Below are 18,268 nucleotides of genomic sequence, written 5' to 3' on the forward strand. Positions count from 1 at the left end.
GCAGACTCTTGAAATCTGGGGCCCGCTGGCTGGGGCCCTCCGTTCTGAGACTGGGCCAGATGGAAACTCGCCAGGCTTTGTCCGCTGTCCTCCTTGTAACCCCTCCTCTCTGTCCATCTGTAATCCATGCTTCCTCCATGCTGCTGTGCCTGGCTCCACAGAGCACACATGGAGACTTGTTTTTAAGACATAGACAGATGGGCAGCTCTCTAGAAAGCTGCTCCAAGTTGGAGGAAGGAGACTGTTCTTTTCAAGAAAGAGAGAGTTTGGGAAGCGCAAGAATCCGCCCTTGCTTTAGAGCCCCCGTCTCTCAGGACGCTGTCCTGTTCTCTCGACGACTCTCTCCTCCCCGGGTAAGCACAGGCACTGGGGGCAAAGTTCCAAACTTTCCAGGTGATGGATCCTGCGGTGGGCCATTTCCACACTGTCTCTAAAGGGACTCACCCGCTGTTTGGCAAGAACGGCGGTTGCTCACTGAGGATTTTCCCAGATGTATGTAAGTGGTTGATTGAGGGTTAGCCTGTAAGTTAGTCTGTATGAGGGGGGTACATGAGTTCACTGTGTCTCCCCCGTAAAGGAAAGAGATGGATCGGAATGGGGTCTGGAAGCAAAAGAAAAGTTTGCTTGGGAAGTGCCCTCATCTGATATCCATCAACCACCTCGTGAGCAGCAGAGATGTTTCAGCATTCCAGGCCATTAAAAGGTCCAGAAGATATGGTCTTGGAACTCACAAAGATACTGATGAATTTCAACTTACACTGACTCTAACACTACAGGTTGCACACAGACCTGGGCAGGTTCTCTGTCGTGGAGGCTTTGACAGCATTAAGTAGCAGCAGGCGGCACTGGGTTGAGCCCTTGTAGTCCACAACCAAAGAGAACAAGTTGTCGTTCACCGCAAAGACACACTAGGTAAGAATTCTTCACACCTAAGAGACTCAAGGGTTTCTCCCAAACAGCTTTCGAGGCATCCCAGAAAAGGAGTGTCAAGACAGTCTGTATCTTAACGTCTCATAGACAGTCACTAAGCTGCGTTTTGTTCTCTCAAAATAACAGTCAATCTCCATTCTCTTTTATTAAAAGCAGATAGCTATAATCACAGACTACTTTTTCTGTTATGAACAATTATTTTTCTTGCTGAGCATCAACAAGCCCAACAGTGAAAACAAAAGGGATCTTATAGGACAGTAAATGGAAGAAGCCTGGATAGGATAGTAAATACGCAAGTTTGGTGCTCAAAAGAGAAAGCTAGCTGGAGATAGAGCTGTGTGAGCCATCAGAGGGAGGATGATTTTTTAGTGGTAGTTGATGAGATAACCCAAAGAATGCATGAGAGTGAGAATAATGGTAAGGAATCTAGAAATAAACACTGTGAAAGCCAGGGTTTCTCAGTCTCTGAACCACTGATGTTGAAGAGATAATACCTGGGCATGGAGGGCTGACTCTGCCTTGTAGGAGGCGTGACACGGCCCTTGCTTCAACTCACTAGAAGCCAGGAGTGCCCCCCGCCACCCCCCCAGACCTGGTTGTGACAATCACAACTGTCTCCACATATTGCCTTGTGTTCCCTGGAGAGCAAAAGCAATCCCAGTTGAAAATCCCTGATTTAAGTGATGGACAAAAGAAGTCCATCTTGCAAAAGTAGTTGAAAAGGAGTGTCAGACAGTCTACGGTAAGGTAAAGGCAGAGAGTATTTTGAGAAAAAGATGTGGTCCAATGCCAAGGAAAGGTGTAGTGCCCCTGGTTTTAGGGCTGAGAACATGTGGTGGGCAGAAAGGAGCTTGCCACCATGTCCCGGTTGCTCCTTCTTCCTCCTAGGCCGACTTCCATGTTTCTGGTCCAGGTTCCTGCATCTTTGGGTTTCAACCTCCTCTTCATAGTATTGTTAGACTTGGACCTTGGAGCCCCTGGGTCTGGGAGAAGGTTAACATAAAGATGCTTCCATGGTTACCATGGCCTTCTGTTCTACAAACCCCCAGCAGTGGGTGGAAATCTAGACATGTTTGTAAGTGTACATTTTGGGAGCCTACGTGTGGGACAAGCTGATGACAAGTCGCTTGTTCAGAGCCCTCTCCACTCCCAGGAATGCAAGCCTGGGGACTGAAATAGTGTCCCATTGCCAAGAAATGTGGCTGACTTCCTTATTGTGGTCTTCTTAGGAAAGACAAAACAAGTTTCTCAAAAGGTCACAAAATTCCCTCTTACCACGGAATAGTAAAATGCGGCTTGTATGAGTTCCTAGATGTGTTTGGAGAGAGATGCTCAAAACACACGAGTTTTAATTCCCAACCAGTTTGTGCTAGCTGAGCTCTCCAGGATGCCCCTCTGAAATGATTTTTGCATTTTCTGGTTTCCAAACTCAGGGGGAAAATAGCACAAAGGTTTTTGTTTTGTTTCTGTTTAGTTTTTATAGCTTTCAGATCTGAATTTTCACTGGTAAACTCTCTTCTCAGTAAGGGAAGTGAAATGCTAAAATCTCCCTTGCCTTTATGAGGCCTTCCTTTTTTTTTTTTTTCACTTTCTGTTCTGCCCTCAACATAAGGTTCTTCATTATGGTGGCATTCTTAAAACATTAGGCTCCATGCAGCCACCTAAGTTGCTGTTCTCTTTCTATTGGTGGGATTCCACATTACTGGGCTTACTTTTCACATATACTAATGCACCCCATACTTACTAGCTTCTGCCCGTTAACAAGAACCCCCGATTGGATCTTATCAAGAATCTGTCTCAGAGCCAGGGCTAGCCCAGCCAGAAAGAGGAAGGGGAAACTGACCTTTCACACACTTTCATAGAGTTAAAAAAACAAATAAATAAATAAAGAGGCTATTTTTGCAACTGATTCTTCTCCTCTTCCCTTTGACTGCTTTTCTTTCATCTGGTTTTCTTTTCACCATGGTCATTTCTTCATCCCTCTTCTTAAGTTCAGCCTTTGCCACCCCTCCTTCTTGATTTAATGGGGTTTTTTTGAACTCTCTTTGGCTACATGAATACTCAGTTACCTAAATAACAGCTGAGAATGGTGATAGCAGAGGAAAGTGTAAGCCTGGAAATGGTTTCTCCAGAACCGTTTTTGAGCCACAGTTCAGTCCAAATTAGAACAAATATCAACTGTTTTAATAAAAGATATGTCATTACTATGACTCTGTCAACTCTTTGAGCATAAATCAGTCCTATATCTCAGATAAAACAACTAAAACACCAGAGATACTTCAAGGTACCAATAATCTCTATAATTTTCGTCACTCCTAACTTTCTGTACAAAAGAACACCTCAAAGTTTCAAGTATATAATATCAGCCACAGACTCTGAAGGCAGGGCTGCTAAAGGCTTTTTCTCCGCCTTCAATGCCCTTTGGCCCCACGCACCTCTCTCTGTACCTGAGGAGGAACTCTGGGGTCAGTCAAGGGCACAGAGGAGCTGCCAGGGCAACAGGGGAAAACTTGGTTCATTCTTTGGCGCAGCCGTTCGATCTCATGGCATGTGTACCCCAGGCCATGTGCTGTACGAGGTGCTGGGATTAAATGTAGACAAATATGAGCCCTGCCTTGTAGACCTTACAGTTTAACCAGCAAGATTTTCCATAAACAGCTAAACAACCACACAGATTCCAGTCATGATAAGTGTGCTAAGAAACAAACAGGAATCTACGCATCGGAAGGAAAGTGGAGGGAGGCGCTTGCTTTTCCATAACGTAATCCAGGAAGGTCATTCTGGAGAGGTTGTTTTTAAGCTGGGATGTATATGGTAAGTGCAAGGCATGGAAGAGCGGACAGAGAACATTCCAGGGAAGGGGGACAGCATATGCAGAGGTCCTCGTGTGGGAAAGAGCTCTGACAGATGCACGGACAAAGCAGAGCTGAAGCTGCTGTAACACAGGGTCAGGGGAGACAGGCTCCACCAGAGTCTAGAACATTCAGCCGGGCCCAGGAGAAGTTCGAGCTTTATTCTAAGTATAATGGAAAGCCATTGCAGGCACTAGGAGAGAGACCGGATTTCCTGTTTATTGTTGCTCTACAGAGAAGGTTGAGGACGGAAGCAGGGAGATCAGTTTGGAGGTCTACATGAGGAATGAAGGTGGACACCAGCGCGTTGGCCTTAAAGAACACCATCGTTTAGGGCAGGCAGAGGGCATATCAGAGACTGCGGTAGGAGGAAAACTAGTCGGTCTGCTATCAGTAGAGCCAAAAAAAGCAGAGTTTCAGGGAAGGAGAAGTGGAGTGGGCCTAATGCTGCTGAGAGGCAAGTGAGATGGGGTGGATGCAGGAGCCCTGGGTTTGGCGGCGTGGGGACACTTGGCGAGCAGAGTAAGAGGGATGAGCAAAATGTACACGGAACACGTGTGGGTCTGGGGCAGTGCTCTTGGGCGCTGCTCTGTTTGGAAAGGCACGCCTGCTTCTAGTATGTGTGGCTGGAATAGAAGCATCTGCCCTGAAAGAGACTCCTAATTAGCCAACCACACAGCCCCCAGTAAGTCTGCCTGCAATGCAGGAGACCCGGGTTCGATTCCTGGGTGGGGAAGATCCCCTGAAGAAGGCAATGGCAACCCACTCCAGTATTCTTGCCTGGAAAAGTCCATGGATGGAGGAGCCTGGTAGGCTACAGTCCATGGGGTTGCAAAGAGTCGGACATGACTGAGCGACTTCATTTTCACTTTCTTTCTTTTGTAGCCCCCGAGGGCTTCCCAGGTGGCATTAGTGGTAAAGAACCCACCTGCCAACGCAGGACACACAGAGACGTGAGTTCCATCCCTGGGTTGGGAAGATTCCTCTGGAGGAGGGCACTGCAGCCCACTCTACTATTCTTGTTGGAGAATCCCACAGACAGAGGAGCCTGGTGGGCTATAGTCCATAAGGCCGCACAGAGTTGGACATGACTGATGGGACTTAGCACGCACGCATGCCTCTGTTGGTAAAGTCTCCATGTGGGGGCACTGGGCAGCTTCAGGGGAGAGCTGAGAGCTTGGTTTCCAGTTAGCTCTCTCAGTGGGAGAAATCCCAGTTAACAAGTAGGACATGCATCTCACCCCTCCACTCACTAGTAGGTCCAGATTATTCTGCAGATGTGTGTGCAGAACTCCCCTGTTGACATTAACAGGAAGGTAAATCAGGCAATCTTGGGACTTTAAAACCCAATCCTGAAACTTTAATTATATATGAACAAATACACAGCATGTACCAGAATAGTAAAAAAAAAAAAACAAAAAAACCCCCAAAAAACCAAACTTGTGCTTAATTGTTACATTGCCTAGTATGAAAGGCAAGCAATTTGATCACCTCCAGAGATCACTTTAGGATCGAGAGCCTTTTCTTAATTGCCAGGAAACTCTCAGGACCTCCTCTCCAGGGACAGTCGCCAGAAGTAGAAAGGAGAACATACCACCAAATTCATCTATAATCACAATTTAGTATTATTAAATAGCAGCCTGTGGAATAACCTGAGGGAATGGGGCTCTTGTCCCTAATAAATGGATGAACAAAGAGGGTGATTTAATCGTTCTTTCCTTCTTGGCTTCTGTCGATCCCTTTAAAATGAGTACTGCAGAAACTGTGTTTCCCTTTCAAATATATTCTGACCTTCCCATAATGCCACTGCACCCATCCCCACCCCCCAGCATATCTGACTCCATTATTAACTGAAATAGATCAGTTACGGGAATTTAATCCTGCAGAACAGGTCTTTCTTTGAATCTACTTTACACTGGGTCCTGTTCCCATGCTTGTCTCCACATCTTAGAGTAGCCTCTCACTATGGATTTGAATTTTCATCAGTTTTTTTTCCTATTCATTTTTTCCCTTTCTACTGATGTAGAATTCATACACTCCATTTCTATGTGGCTAAAAGATGCTTACTCCTTGGAAGGAAAGTTATAACCAACCTAGATAGCATATTCAAAAGCAGAGACATTACTTTGCCAACAAAGGTCTGTCTAGTCAAGGCTATGGTTTTTCCAGTGGTCATGTATAGATGTGAGAGTTGGACTGTGAAGAAAGCTGAGAGCCAAAGAATTGATGCTTTTGAACTGTGGTGTTGGAGAAGACTCTTGAGAGTCCCTTGGACTTCAACGAGATCCAACCAGTCCATCCTAAAGGAGATCAGTCTTGGGTGTTCATTGGAAGGACTGATGCTGAAGCTGAAACTCCAGTACTTTGGCTACCTCATGCGAAGAACCAACTCATTGGAAAAGACCCTGATGCTGGGGGGGATTGGGGGCAGGAGGAGAAGTGGACGACAGAGGATGAGAGGCTGGATGGCATCACTGACTCCATGGACATGAGTCTGAGTGAACTCCGGGAGTTGGTGATGGACAGGGAGGCCTGGCGTGCTGCGATTCATGGGGTCACAAAGAGTCGGACACGACTGAGGGACTGAACTGAACTGAACGAATCTAGACATTAGTGTAGTGAAAGTGTTAGGCACTCAATTGTGTCCGACTCTTTGTGACCCCATGGACTATAGCCCACCTGGCTCCTCTGTCCCTGGGATTCTCCAGGCAAGAATACTGGAGTGGGTAGACATTCCCTTCTTCAAGGGACCTTCCGGACTCAGGGATCAAACCTGGGTCTCCTGCGTTGCAGGCAGATTGTTTTACCTTCTGAACCTCCAGGTAAGCCCATTCTAGACATTAAAACATGCTTATTTAATGTGGTAATGGCTAATATAAATCATTATTTCTAGCCCTCCCCACCAGCAATCGAGGAGGGGTATAACTTAATTCTAATCAGCTCTCTCTCAACTTACCCTATTTTCATCCAGGATTTTAGTTCATTCTTTTTAAAATCACCATAAACTGAACATGTTACTTGTCATCACTTTTGGTATCTCATACTTCCCACTGGAGGCCATTTTCCATCTTCCTGCAGCATAACCTTTAGCATTTTCCACTAATGTAGGTCTGCAGGTGATAAAGTCTGTTTTGATGTGTCTAAACACGTCTTTACTTTGTCCCTGTTTCAGAAGACACTTTCAGTGAGGAAATAGGTTGGCCATTTTTTTCTTCGATATTTGAAGCTGTGATCCCACCTCTTCTGGCTTCTTTGTTGATACTGAGAAATCAGCTATCAGTGTAGCAATGTTCTCTTTTGGGAAGATGCACTTTATTAGTCTGGCTACTTCTAGGATCTTTTTGTCTAAGGTGTCTGTGATGTCATACAAGACATGGATGCTCTGTGTCCTGTGTATGTCTTATATTTAATTGCACTTTTTGAATCTGAGGATTAGTTTCTCATAAATTCCAAGAAATAATGAGTGATTCTCTCTTCAAATATTGCCTGCACATCACTCTTCCTTAGCTCCTCTTCTATTTTATTTTAGCTTTGGAGAATTTCCATTATTTTCTTGTAAGTCAAATGTTTACTAATATTTTTAAAATATTTTGTTTGACATTTGAGATGTCTTGTAAAGTGTGTGTGTGTGTGTGTGTGTGTGTGTGTGTGTGTTTGCTTCAAGCTACTCTTGCTCTCTGTAGCCAGAAACTGCCATCACTCAGGACCTTGTTTCCTTTGGATGAATGACTCTCTCCTCTTGTTAAGGATTGAGGGCATGATTTGGAAAGATGCAGGAATTCACTCTCATTATCAGTCAGGATCCCCCAAGAACAGGGGAGCCCGTTGAGGGTTTTCAAGCATGAAGGTTTTAGAGGCATTGGCAGTTATTGGAAAAGGGAAAGCAATGAAAGTCACAGAGACTTCCACTACAAGAGAACGATCAAGGGAGCTGGCCAAGAAGCTGCAGCAAATCTCAGCAGTCTCTGGGCACTGCCTCCCTTGAACTTAGCCGCTGAGGATAAAAGCCTGTGATTCCTGGGTGCCTGTCCAGGAGCTGATGCTAATCTCACGTCTGCACAACTGTTTTCAACGAACATTAGATAAAAATGGCTTCCTTACTTTACATCTCCACTTTTACATCTCACGGGTGTGCCTCTCATTGGCACATTGTTTTTACCTGGAACCATATGGAGAAAGAGATTCTAGGAGCTGGCGTGTGGTTCCAAGCTTACCCCTTGCTACACAGAGGAGGATGGATAAGGGGTGACGATGATTCCAAGTTCACAACAGTTTGACGTAGGTTGATACATATCCCTGATAGCATTTATGTTGCACACATATTATTTTATTTGCTCCTAATAGCATCACCTTTGTCAACAAAGCTATGGTTTTTCCATTAATCATGTACGGATGTGAGAGTAGGACCATAAAGAAAACTACGTGCTGAAGAATTGATGCTTTCAAACTATGATGCTGGAGAAGACTCTTGAGAGTCCCTTGGACAGCAAAGAGATCAAACCAGTCCATCCTAAAGGAAATGAACCCTGAATATTCCTTGGAAGGACTGATGCTGAAGCTGAAACTCCAATACTTTGGCCACTTGATTTGAAGAGCTGACACATTGGAAAAGACCCTAATGCTGGAAAAGATTGAGGGCAAGAGCAGAAGGGGATGACAGAGAATGAGATGGTTGGATGGCATCACCAACTCAATGAACATGAGTTTGAGCAAACTCTGGGAGATAGTAAAGGACAGGGAAACCTGGCATGCTGCAGTCCATGGGGTCACAAAGAGCTGGACACAACTTAGCAACTGAACAACAATAGCATCAGGGAGAATTAAGAAGAGTAAACACACCTATTTTAAGGAATTAATACCCAATGTAAGTCTATTAGCTTTCCCAAACACCACACAGCAAGACAATCCCAGAAATGGGGCTAGAACTGAGATTTTCTGGTACCTAAGTAAAATCTTTACATTAAATCAAACTTTAACGTGTAGAAAACTTGTTGATCTGAGATCAACCATTTCTGCAACTGAGACCCAGAGCCAAGACATTTTGCTTCCACTCATCCCCAACTGAGGTTTAGGGATCAAGGGTCAGCACCTTTCTTCCTAATATTTATCCCTTCAAACTTTTTAGCCCAAGAAGAACCTTAACAGATGTGAAAGGGCTTTTGTGAAGATAGAGTTTGGTTCACCAGATGGCACATTTCCTGCTGATCTGCACCTGGAGTTGTCTTAGACTATATATACCATGCTCTAAAAGTCACTGTCTCAAAAGATATTAAGTGTCATTCCCATTGGATAGGCAGCTTAATATTCCAGTTGTCAAATATCATTCAACAAATATTTCTTAAGCACCTTTTTTGCTAAGCTTACAATTTCTGTGATCACTGTGATATTTTAATGCCACTAACTCTGACATGATTAGGTTTGCAAAGTATTTTAAAATATGTCAGAAAAAGTATGCATATTAATTAAAAATGTTCCCACATATAAGCCTTAAACTAAACTCCCTAGGTTGATTGGAGACAAAAGACTTTTATTAAATACTGTTTGATAGGTTAAGTATTTTAGTATCTCTGCCAATCACTGCTGCTAAAGAATGTCAAGCACGAATTGGCTAAAAAGGGAAATATCACTACATTATTGTCTGTTAGTCACATGTCCTAAAACAATAGCAAAAATGGTATTTTCAAGTAATCAATGGCCATGCCCTCTTGCTCCTGATCGGCAGCCTTGTTTCTAACGTCAGGTTTTTATTCTGTTATTAAACATTCATAATTAGATAGCTGATTCGTTGAGTGACTAGGGGGAGTGGGCACGACCTGCCTACAGATTTTCATAATAATGGAGATGCTCTTTAACGGCATCTGGGCCATTTTGGCTGTCAGACCAGTATTAAAAGACGGTGCATATACATTCAGCACTCAGTGTAGAATCACTGAGCTTAAGAGCAGGATCTTCTCTTTGAGCAAATCTTTTGCTCATACTCCCATAGGCTCTGGCAGTCACCCCGTCTCACGTGGCTCAACACTCACAAACTCCCTAGGTCCCTAGAGAAAGAGTTCATTCTCATCTCCATGTTCTCACTCCTCTTCAGCTTTGTTCTAAATATAAACTTTAAGAGAAAATGCATGAGTCTAATGAGTACATGAAGGTGATAGAAAAGGGCTGAAGCTGGTAAGTTACGGTGGGTTGGAAGAGCTGTTGAGATTTAGGAAGCACCTGGCAAGCAAGTACCTATATATAAATGAATGTGCCCACTGGGTTGGGAGGGACAGAGGGCAGGGCTGGGAATTCAAAACTTTGAATATAAGCATGTGAGAGCTAGGAAACCATGCGATGGATGTATAATATGTGGGCAAGTGGAATCACCATCAAATAGACTAGATAATTCTCTATAGAAATCTTGTTGTTGTGGTGGTTTAGTTGCTAAGTCCTGTGTGACATTTTGCAACCCCATGGACTGCAGCCCACCAGGCTTCTCTGTTCATGGGATTTCCCGGGCAAGAATACTGCAGTGGGTTGCCATTTCCTCCTCCAGGGGACCTTCCTGACCCAGGGATGGAATCAGCACCTCCTGCACTGGCAGGTTAGTTCTTTACCACTGAGTCACCAAGGAAGCTCATAGAAATCATCTCCTGGTTGGTAACCCAAAGCCCTGGAGGTGAGAGTAAGATTAGAGGACTTGGAGAGGCTCAATTCCCAGTTAGGCATGAGTGATTGCTCTGTAGGCAGAGAAGATAAAGAGACCAGGGAAAGAGATGTGGGTGCTGGTTGAGTCTGTCAGCAGCTCCCTGTTCAAGGGCAGGACTCTGCAGCTCTCAGTGTCTGCTGCCGGGTAACGAAGCAGCTAGAAGCATGAAGGGGCTTTTCTGTGCTGGCTCCCTAATTAGGAAGGGGATGTCCATTCAGATCTATCAGAGAAGGCTTTCCCACTTTCTACCAGGCTGCTTGTGGGCATTTTCACTTCTGTTCTGAGATCATGGGACTTTAATGCTCCCCTACCTACTTAGGTCTGTCTAGTCAAAGCTTTAGTTTTGCTAGTAGTCATGTATGGATCTGAGAGTTGGACTATAAAGAAAGCTGAGTACTGAAGAATTGATGCTTTTGGACTGTGGTATTGGACAAGACTCTTGAGAGTCCCTTGGACAGTAAGGAGATCCAAGCAGTCCATCCTAAAGGAAATCACTCCTGAATATTCATTGGAAGGGCTGATGCTGAAGCTGAAACTCCAGTACTTTGGCCACCTGATGCAAAGAACTGACTCGTTTGAAAAGACCCTGATGCTGGGGGGGATTGGGGGCAGGAGGAGAAGGGGATGACAGAGGATGAGATGGTTGAATGGCATCACCAACTCGATGGACATGAGTTTGAGTAAGCTCTGGGAGTTGGTGATGGGCAGGGAAGCCTGGCATGCTGCAGTCCATGGGGTCGCAAAGAGTCGAAAATGACTGAGTGACTGAACTGAACTGAACTGAACCTACTTAGATTCTATTTATCTGTCTTGGAATTTCAGGGAGGTTTAGGATCTTCTGTTGTGAGTTTCTCCATCCTGGTTATTCTCTAGCATCCTCTTGGTGGTATTGCACATGGTTCCCATGGAAGTGGGGATTAATTACATCACACAGGAGGGGACAACTGCTAGCAAACCCTCAAGGGCACCAAATGATTTCACTTATTCAAATTCCCAGTAACTTCTTAGAAGACATGTATAATTTTTGGTCATTAAAAATCTTTGACCTTGATTTTGAAATTGGGATGTATTTTCTACTGGTGTTCTTCTATTTAAAAGGCAGCCCCTTGATAGAGTATCACTGGATAATAGAATTATTAAAGAAAGCTACTCTTTAGCACACATTGGAAGTTCTCTGAATTGGGATTAAAAAAAAAAAGATATACTTTCACCATTCTGGTTCCTGCTCTCAAGTGATGAAGAAAGCAGGCACTGTGATTGATTGGTTCTAGTTATATAAAACTCTAAGTGGACTGGTAATCCTTTGGAAGTTCATTATCAGAATCTCCTCTGTTTACCTTAAGACTTCCTGAGGGGCAAGATGGCTTTATTGTCCTTACTCAACTCACTCTGCCTTCTAATCCCAGCTTAGCTTCTGATTTCACTGCTGAGTTTTAAGGATTCATTTAACTTCTCAGTGTTTCTCTAGTCCCATTGGAGAGCCTAATCTACTTTAGATTAGGAGATGAATGGAAAGAATAAGGTATTTTAAAGCCAGAGGACAATTTATAAATAACACTGTAGTGATTAAACCTGAAAAAAATACCAAAGTAAATATCAAGGTGTGATGAATGATTCTAGTTTCATTCTTGCCCAGGAGCTTTAGGGCAGGGCTGTGAAAAAGGATCTTTCCTGTGGTTACAGCATTGACACATCCAGTCATTGGCTTAGCTAGAGCCGCTCTTCCCTCTGCAGAGTCACATGACAAGTTATTTCCCAACACCCTTCTCTGGTCATTGTTGACAGTCACAGCTTTTTTTTTCTAACGTGGACTTGGTCTAGAGTACAAAATGTTCAGAGAAGATTTAAGAATTTAATGGTGCAACAGATGTGAAGGAGGAGGAGACCATGGACCGAGGAATGCAGGCAGACTGTCGATGGGCAAGGCGTGGAAACAGACTCTGCTCTAGAGCTGCCAGGAGGAGCGGTGCTCTGACACCTTGAGTTTAGCCCATTTAAGACCCGTTTTGAACATGTGGTTTAGTCGCTAAGTCATATCCAACTCTTGCGATCCCATGGACTGTAGCCTGCCAGGCTCCCCTGTCCATGGGATTTTCCAGGCAAAAGTACTGGAATGGGTGGCCATTCCCTTCTCCAGGGGATCTTTTCCACCCAGAAATCAAACCCAGGTATCCTGCATTGCAGGCAGATTCTTTACCAACTGAGCTACGAGGGAAACCCCTTGAACTTCTGACCTCTAGAACTGCAAAATAATAATTTGTACTGTTTTAAGTCATTAAGTTTGTGTTAGTTTGTTACAGCAGCAGCAGGAATCGAATACATACAGCACTACCAAGGCTCTCCTTGGGTCCCTTGATCAAACTTCTCTCCTGCAAGTCACCAGAGATCACTACTGCAAATCCAGTGATCATCTTACAGTGACATAATATTTGTCAAATGAAGAAATACCACTCTCCCCTTTGACACAGTGTAGTTCTAAAACCTTTATGTTTCAAGTCTTTGGTCTCCTTCCAGTCTAACCCCTCTAGTTCATAATAGACTTGCCATTGCAGTCAGACCGTTCAAAGCTGATCATCACCTTTAATTGACATTTTTCTATCCTTGCTGTATATTCAAACCAAACAGTAACATCGGTTAAATGCCTACATCCACCACGGTCAGGCTGCCTTATTTAAAGTAGATCAACCTGACTGTTTTATTGCTAAGCATTCTCCAGTCTTCATGAAAGAAGGGAAAGAAACGACAAAGTATTCCACCAGGTTTTGCCAGGAAAACATTAACTCCTCAGGCATTATCTAAAAGACTACTAAAGATAGAACCAGAAAAGACAGATTTAAACAGCAGGAGGAGGACTCAGTAACTGAGGAAACAGTTAGATCCTAACCTGGGGTGTCTGGGGAACTTATTTCTCTGGAAATCAACCTACATCATTCAGGTTTCTCCAAATGAAAGGTGAAAATATCAGAGAACCCCACCCACCCCCGCAGAGGCCCTCTGCATTTGAAAATACCACCCGATTATTGAGCATGTGTAGATAAGCACCTTACAAACTACGAAGGACTGCACAAATATCAATAATCCCAGGGCAGCAACGCAAATGACAACACGAAGGATATTCCAAAGCTAAGGAATAGCAAACGCAAATGCTGTTGTGAAATGAAAGGCCCTTTCAGAAAAGCATAACACTGGATTTATACAGAAGAAATTCTTATAGTGTGGAAAGAAAAAAAGGAACAATACCGGTTCCTTTTAAGGCCAGGCCCAGCCTCACGTGGAGACAACTAGATCAATGCCGGTTTGACTACCCATCATCACTTTGGCCACCACAGTGGTGGTTTCTGGGTATTTTTATTTACTCATTTGAGTTGTCACACGAGGACACTGTTACAATGTAGGAAGTGTTGACAAATTAACCCAGTAACAGTCATTTCTGTATTCTTTTGTACCAGTATTTAGAAAATTAACAGAGAGCATTCCTTGAGGCCACAGACCAGGAGACTTTAATGCTGAGGACAGAAAATGTCCAGAGTAAGGGTGGCAGGCTGGGGGAGAGGGATGAGAGGCAGTCGTGAGCACACTGGATGTGGGTCAGACATGAAAAGGAGCCTGGAAGTTTGGGGATGATCCCACTGGGTGTACCCAATGCTGGTTTTGCTGACACCAACATTGTCACCAGAAATCGTTCTCTTGAGAGGTTCTCCAATTAAATTAACAAAATCACAGAAGAGTCTGTGTCTGACACAGGGCAGGTTGCCTTTTTTGCTCTCTTTTTCACTCTCATCCCACCTTTTTTAACCTTTCACGTTAAAGGATTCGGGTTACCTGATTGGCCAAAAGTCAAGGAGCAGGGTCAAAAGAAACCCCCAATTGTGAAGGTACGCAACTATTTTGTGATCTCTGTTGTATAGTATCTGCCTGGCTAATTAACTGATGGATAGGATGTACATTATCAAGCTGTCTGCTTCCAAAAGTACCAAAAATCCATATGGCTGTTTAGCAAGCTCACAAGTGCTGGGCATCACCATCACAACTATTTGGAAGAAACCTAACTTTACTTCCATGAGGGAAAATGGTACCCCAAAGAGGTAGGAAGCTTGAAATAGATGTAAGAAAACTACTAGCTGGGTTAACAAAACCTCGAAAAGGTATTTATTTGATGTATGTATTTGGCTCCAGATGAAAGACACTTTCAATACTCTGCCTTTTTATTTCAGTAACGTCTAGCTCAGTCAGTTGTCTCAAATAGCTTCATTTTCTTAAGTAGTGCTTTGGCTTATTAGCAGGCAGATGGGGGTTTTGGATTTTTTTAAGTGAGAATTCTCACTTTGCTATGTTAATCAGCAAAGTGACATCTTTTTTGATTGCCTGGTGAATTATGAAACCAGATCAAACCAAAAGTTCTGCACTTACTGTAATATAAGGTGACGAAGAGTGAATCAGCCTTGGATTTAAATACTGTCCCACTTATGAGTTCAGTGGCCCCAGGTAAATCACTTAAATTTTCTGAGTGTTTTTTAAATTTGGAAAAAAAAGTCAGGATTATAGTTGTTATTTAAAGAAAGTTGTGTGAATTAAATGGGCTCCTATTTGAGGAAAAGGCTTAACACAGTGTGTGTGTGTGTCTGTGAGTGCAGTCTCGGTCATGTCCTGCTCTTTTCGACCCTCTGGATTGTAGCCCCCCAGGCTCCTCTGTCCATGGGATTTTTCCAGGTACTGGAGTGGGTTGCCATTTTCTCCTCCAGGAGATCTTCCTGACCCAGGGGCTGAACCCACGTCTCCTGTGTCTCCCAGATTGGCAGGCTGATTCTTTACCACTGAGTCACCTGGGAAGCCCGTTTAACAGTGTAAGTGCCATCAAATATTCAGAATATTCCCTATGTAAGTGTTTCAGATTAATGCTCATGGGAAGCTGGGACGGTGAGGAGGTGATCTGACACAGAGAAGGTTGTAGGAGGGGTCTCTGAGCACTGGGATTTATTTAATACATTTGGTCCTGAACTCTAAATGCGATTGGAATTGTATACCTTAGTTAATAATTAGTATCTCACTGAGAACATATTTCAAGTGAAAGTATGTTTTTTTCCTAAGGGGCAGGCCGTGTGGCAGAGCAGAGTTAGTGGACGGAGCCGCTTTTCCAAACTGCTAATCGTGTACGTTTTGGACAGTGGAAAAGTTGAGGGTGCAAGAAAGTCGTGAACCCGAGGAGCCTTGACACACTCTGTTGTTCAGTTGCTCAGTCAAGTCTGGGTCCTTGTGGCCCCGTGGTCTCAGCATGCCGGGTGCCTTTGTCCTCCACGGTCTTCCAGAGTTTGCTCAAGTTCTTGGCCATTGAGTCAGTAATGCTATCTAACCATCTCCTCCTCTGCTGACCCCTTCTCCTTTTGCCTGGACACGCAACTCCCTTGTGATTTCCCGGAGGTTTTTAAACGTCATTTGCTTCACAGACTCTCGGACCTCCTTCTGAACACCTGACTAACGTGGAAATACATTTTGTAAATATTGAGAAGTGGAGCAAACACTCTGAACGATTGCTTTGTGCCCATGACTCAGACCTCCTCCTTCATCCCAGACCTGGGCAGTCCTGCTCCAGCTCTGCTTGTCCAGGCCACTGTCAGGGGCATCCAGATACTGTGACCTGAATAACTCAGAACAGGTCCTGTTTACTCTTCAGTTCCTCAAAAATAAATGCATGACTAAAAAAATCAAATGGGAAACAGAATTATGCAGAACACTTTGTGATAAATGTTCCTGATCAGGTATTGACTAAGAAATTACTTCTGAGCTGTGACATATGCTTTGAACACTTGGGTGGTTTGGTGGGGGAGGTGTTTAAGTATAATCGACAGGAATTACATATTACTTTCAGGAGTACAACGTAATGATCTGATGTTCGTATGTACGGCAAAATGTTTACCACGGTAAGTCTAGTTAACATTCAGGATGGATTAATTTTAAAGCTTGCTTGATTCAATTCCCAGGTAGGAATCTCATTACACGTTATTAATATTTGCTGAAGGTGCTTCTCTTTCAGGACTGGAACCTCCAAGAAGTTGCCTGTCCGTTTGGTTTCATGTCTTTTCGATGACTTCATAAGCAACTTGGCAAGAGTTTTGCCTGGACATCCCATCTGCTCTCAGTGATTCTGACTACAGCACCACTTTTTGTTCATTTCATGTTCTATGTGCTCTTTAAATAAACAGTGACAGGGTGAAGCGGGAGGAGTGAGTGGGATGCCGGGGCTTGAGGAGAAGCTTGGAAACATAAATAAGGCACTTGGAGTTCTCAGAACAGAGTCTACTGCTTTTCAGGATTCACTAAATTTTCCTTTTACTCACCATTCCATGATTCAGCCACACTGGAAAGATGTTATCTAGGGCCTTAGGGTAAACGAGTTCTCTATCATAGAGAAAGAGAATCCAGAATGACAGAAATACAAACTGCAAAATAGAACAGAAAAATAACACCATTAGGTTTATTTTCAATCAGCGCTTCCTAAGATAGTTGAGAAACATAGCAAAATAAAAATAGATACCAGTTTTAAAGATACATTCTTATATAGAATTATTAAATGAAGGAAAAAATTATTAATCACAGAATTACAACGCTCAGTCTCTGGGGACTTGAGAGAGTTAGGAATCAGTTGTCATTGTGGCAGGCAAAGAGGATGTAGAGAAACAGAATTTGCAGATCGTTAAGTCATTTCATTTTAACCAATGACTTTTCTCTTCTCTAAGCTTCCCCAGGAGGTTGAAAGCAGCCAAATGGAGTGGCTAAGCCTTACGGCTTGCCCACTCTCTAGGTAGGCGTGGCCAGGGGAGCAGGGAGACGGGGTCGGGGTTGGGGGGGAGGATAAGTGACAAGCCCCCAGGATAATCCACCAAGCTAGTTAACTGACAGTTGGATCTCTTTCTTGCTCAGAACTCTGGATTGATCTCCATCCTCTTGTACCCCTTGGCTATCTTTTCAGTCTCTGCCTTCCATGCTACAAAATCAATGCAGAGATAAAAAAACAAAACAAAACATTAATCTTCTGATTGTCCTATCTTCTTAAATTCCAAAGGCTCAATTTCTAACTCTTAGAAAAAATGAATAAACTCCATTGTTAAGCAACTTGGGCTTTAGAAGATTTTTGGGGGTGGAGGAGAAGGTGTCCTGCAAAGTAAGATTGGAATGCCAGTACTTGCTCTGCCATCTGAGAATTCATTAGTGCTTGGAGAGTTTCATGCTGGATTTAAGTTTAAAGTCTCAATACTGTAGGAAGCAGGACAATGACAGGTGGAAGGAGATAGTCATTTTTCATTACAGGCCCTGCTGGGCCGCTGGTGTGCCTGGCTTCAGTTTGTTTTCATTCTAACTAATGAATGAGATCGTGAGTGATGTTGTAGAAATGTGGACAGTACCAGCTACAACTGCCCCTGGCATATGTCTTGCTTTTTCCCGATGTCCACTCATTCAACAAAATGCATGAGGCACCACGCACTGTGGGCCCCACCCCAGGTATTTCAGACAGACTGTCTCTCTCCTCTCAAAATGTCAACTTTGGAAGGTTTCATACCTTTTTTAAAAAAATGGTTTCCACTTGCAAAAGTAACAAATGCTTATGGTTCAAGTGAAACCAAATGTAGGAAAGGCAAGTTATTCATCTCCCTCTTTCAGTTCAGTTCAGTCGCTCAGTCGTGTCCGACTCTTTGCGACCCCATGAATCGCAGCACGCCAGGCCTCCCTGTCCATCTTTAGCACCCTCCATTCCCGTCATCTTGTTGGAACCAAGGTTATCTTGGATGTATTTTGGTTAAGAAAG

General features: G+C 43.7%; 1 protein-coding gene across 3 annotated transcripts in view; it reads right to left on the reverse strand.

The window, feature by feature from the left end:
• Window positions 1-18,268, reverse strand: part of ADTRP (androgen-dependent TFPI-regulating protein) — a 67,234-nt gene that overhangs the window by 35,607 nt on the left and 13,359 nt on the right. For all 3 annotated transcript variants that reach the window (XM_010835876.1, XM_010835874.1, XM_010835875.1), the window contains one exon: window positions 16,803-16,904. In XM_010835876.1, the coding sequence (XP_010834178.1) occupies window positions 16,803-16,904 (102 nt within the window). The remainder of the gene's footprint in view (window positions 1-16,802; window positions 16,905-18,268) is intronic.

This window comes from Bison bison, unplaced genomic scaffold (genome assembly GCF_000754665.1).
Source record: "Bison bison bison isolate TAMUID 2011002044 unplaced genomic scaffold, Bison_UMD1.0 scf7180017864053, whole genome shotgun sequence".
Lineage (NCBI taxonomy): Eukaryota > Metazoa > Chordata > Mammalia > Artiodactyla > Bovidae > Bison > Bison bison.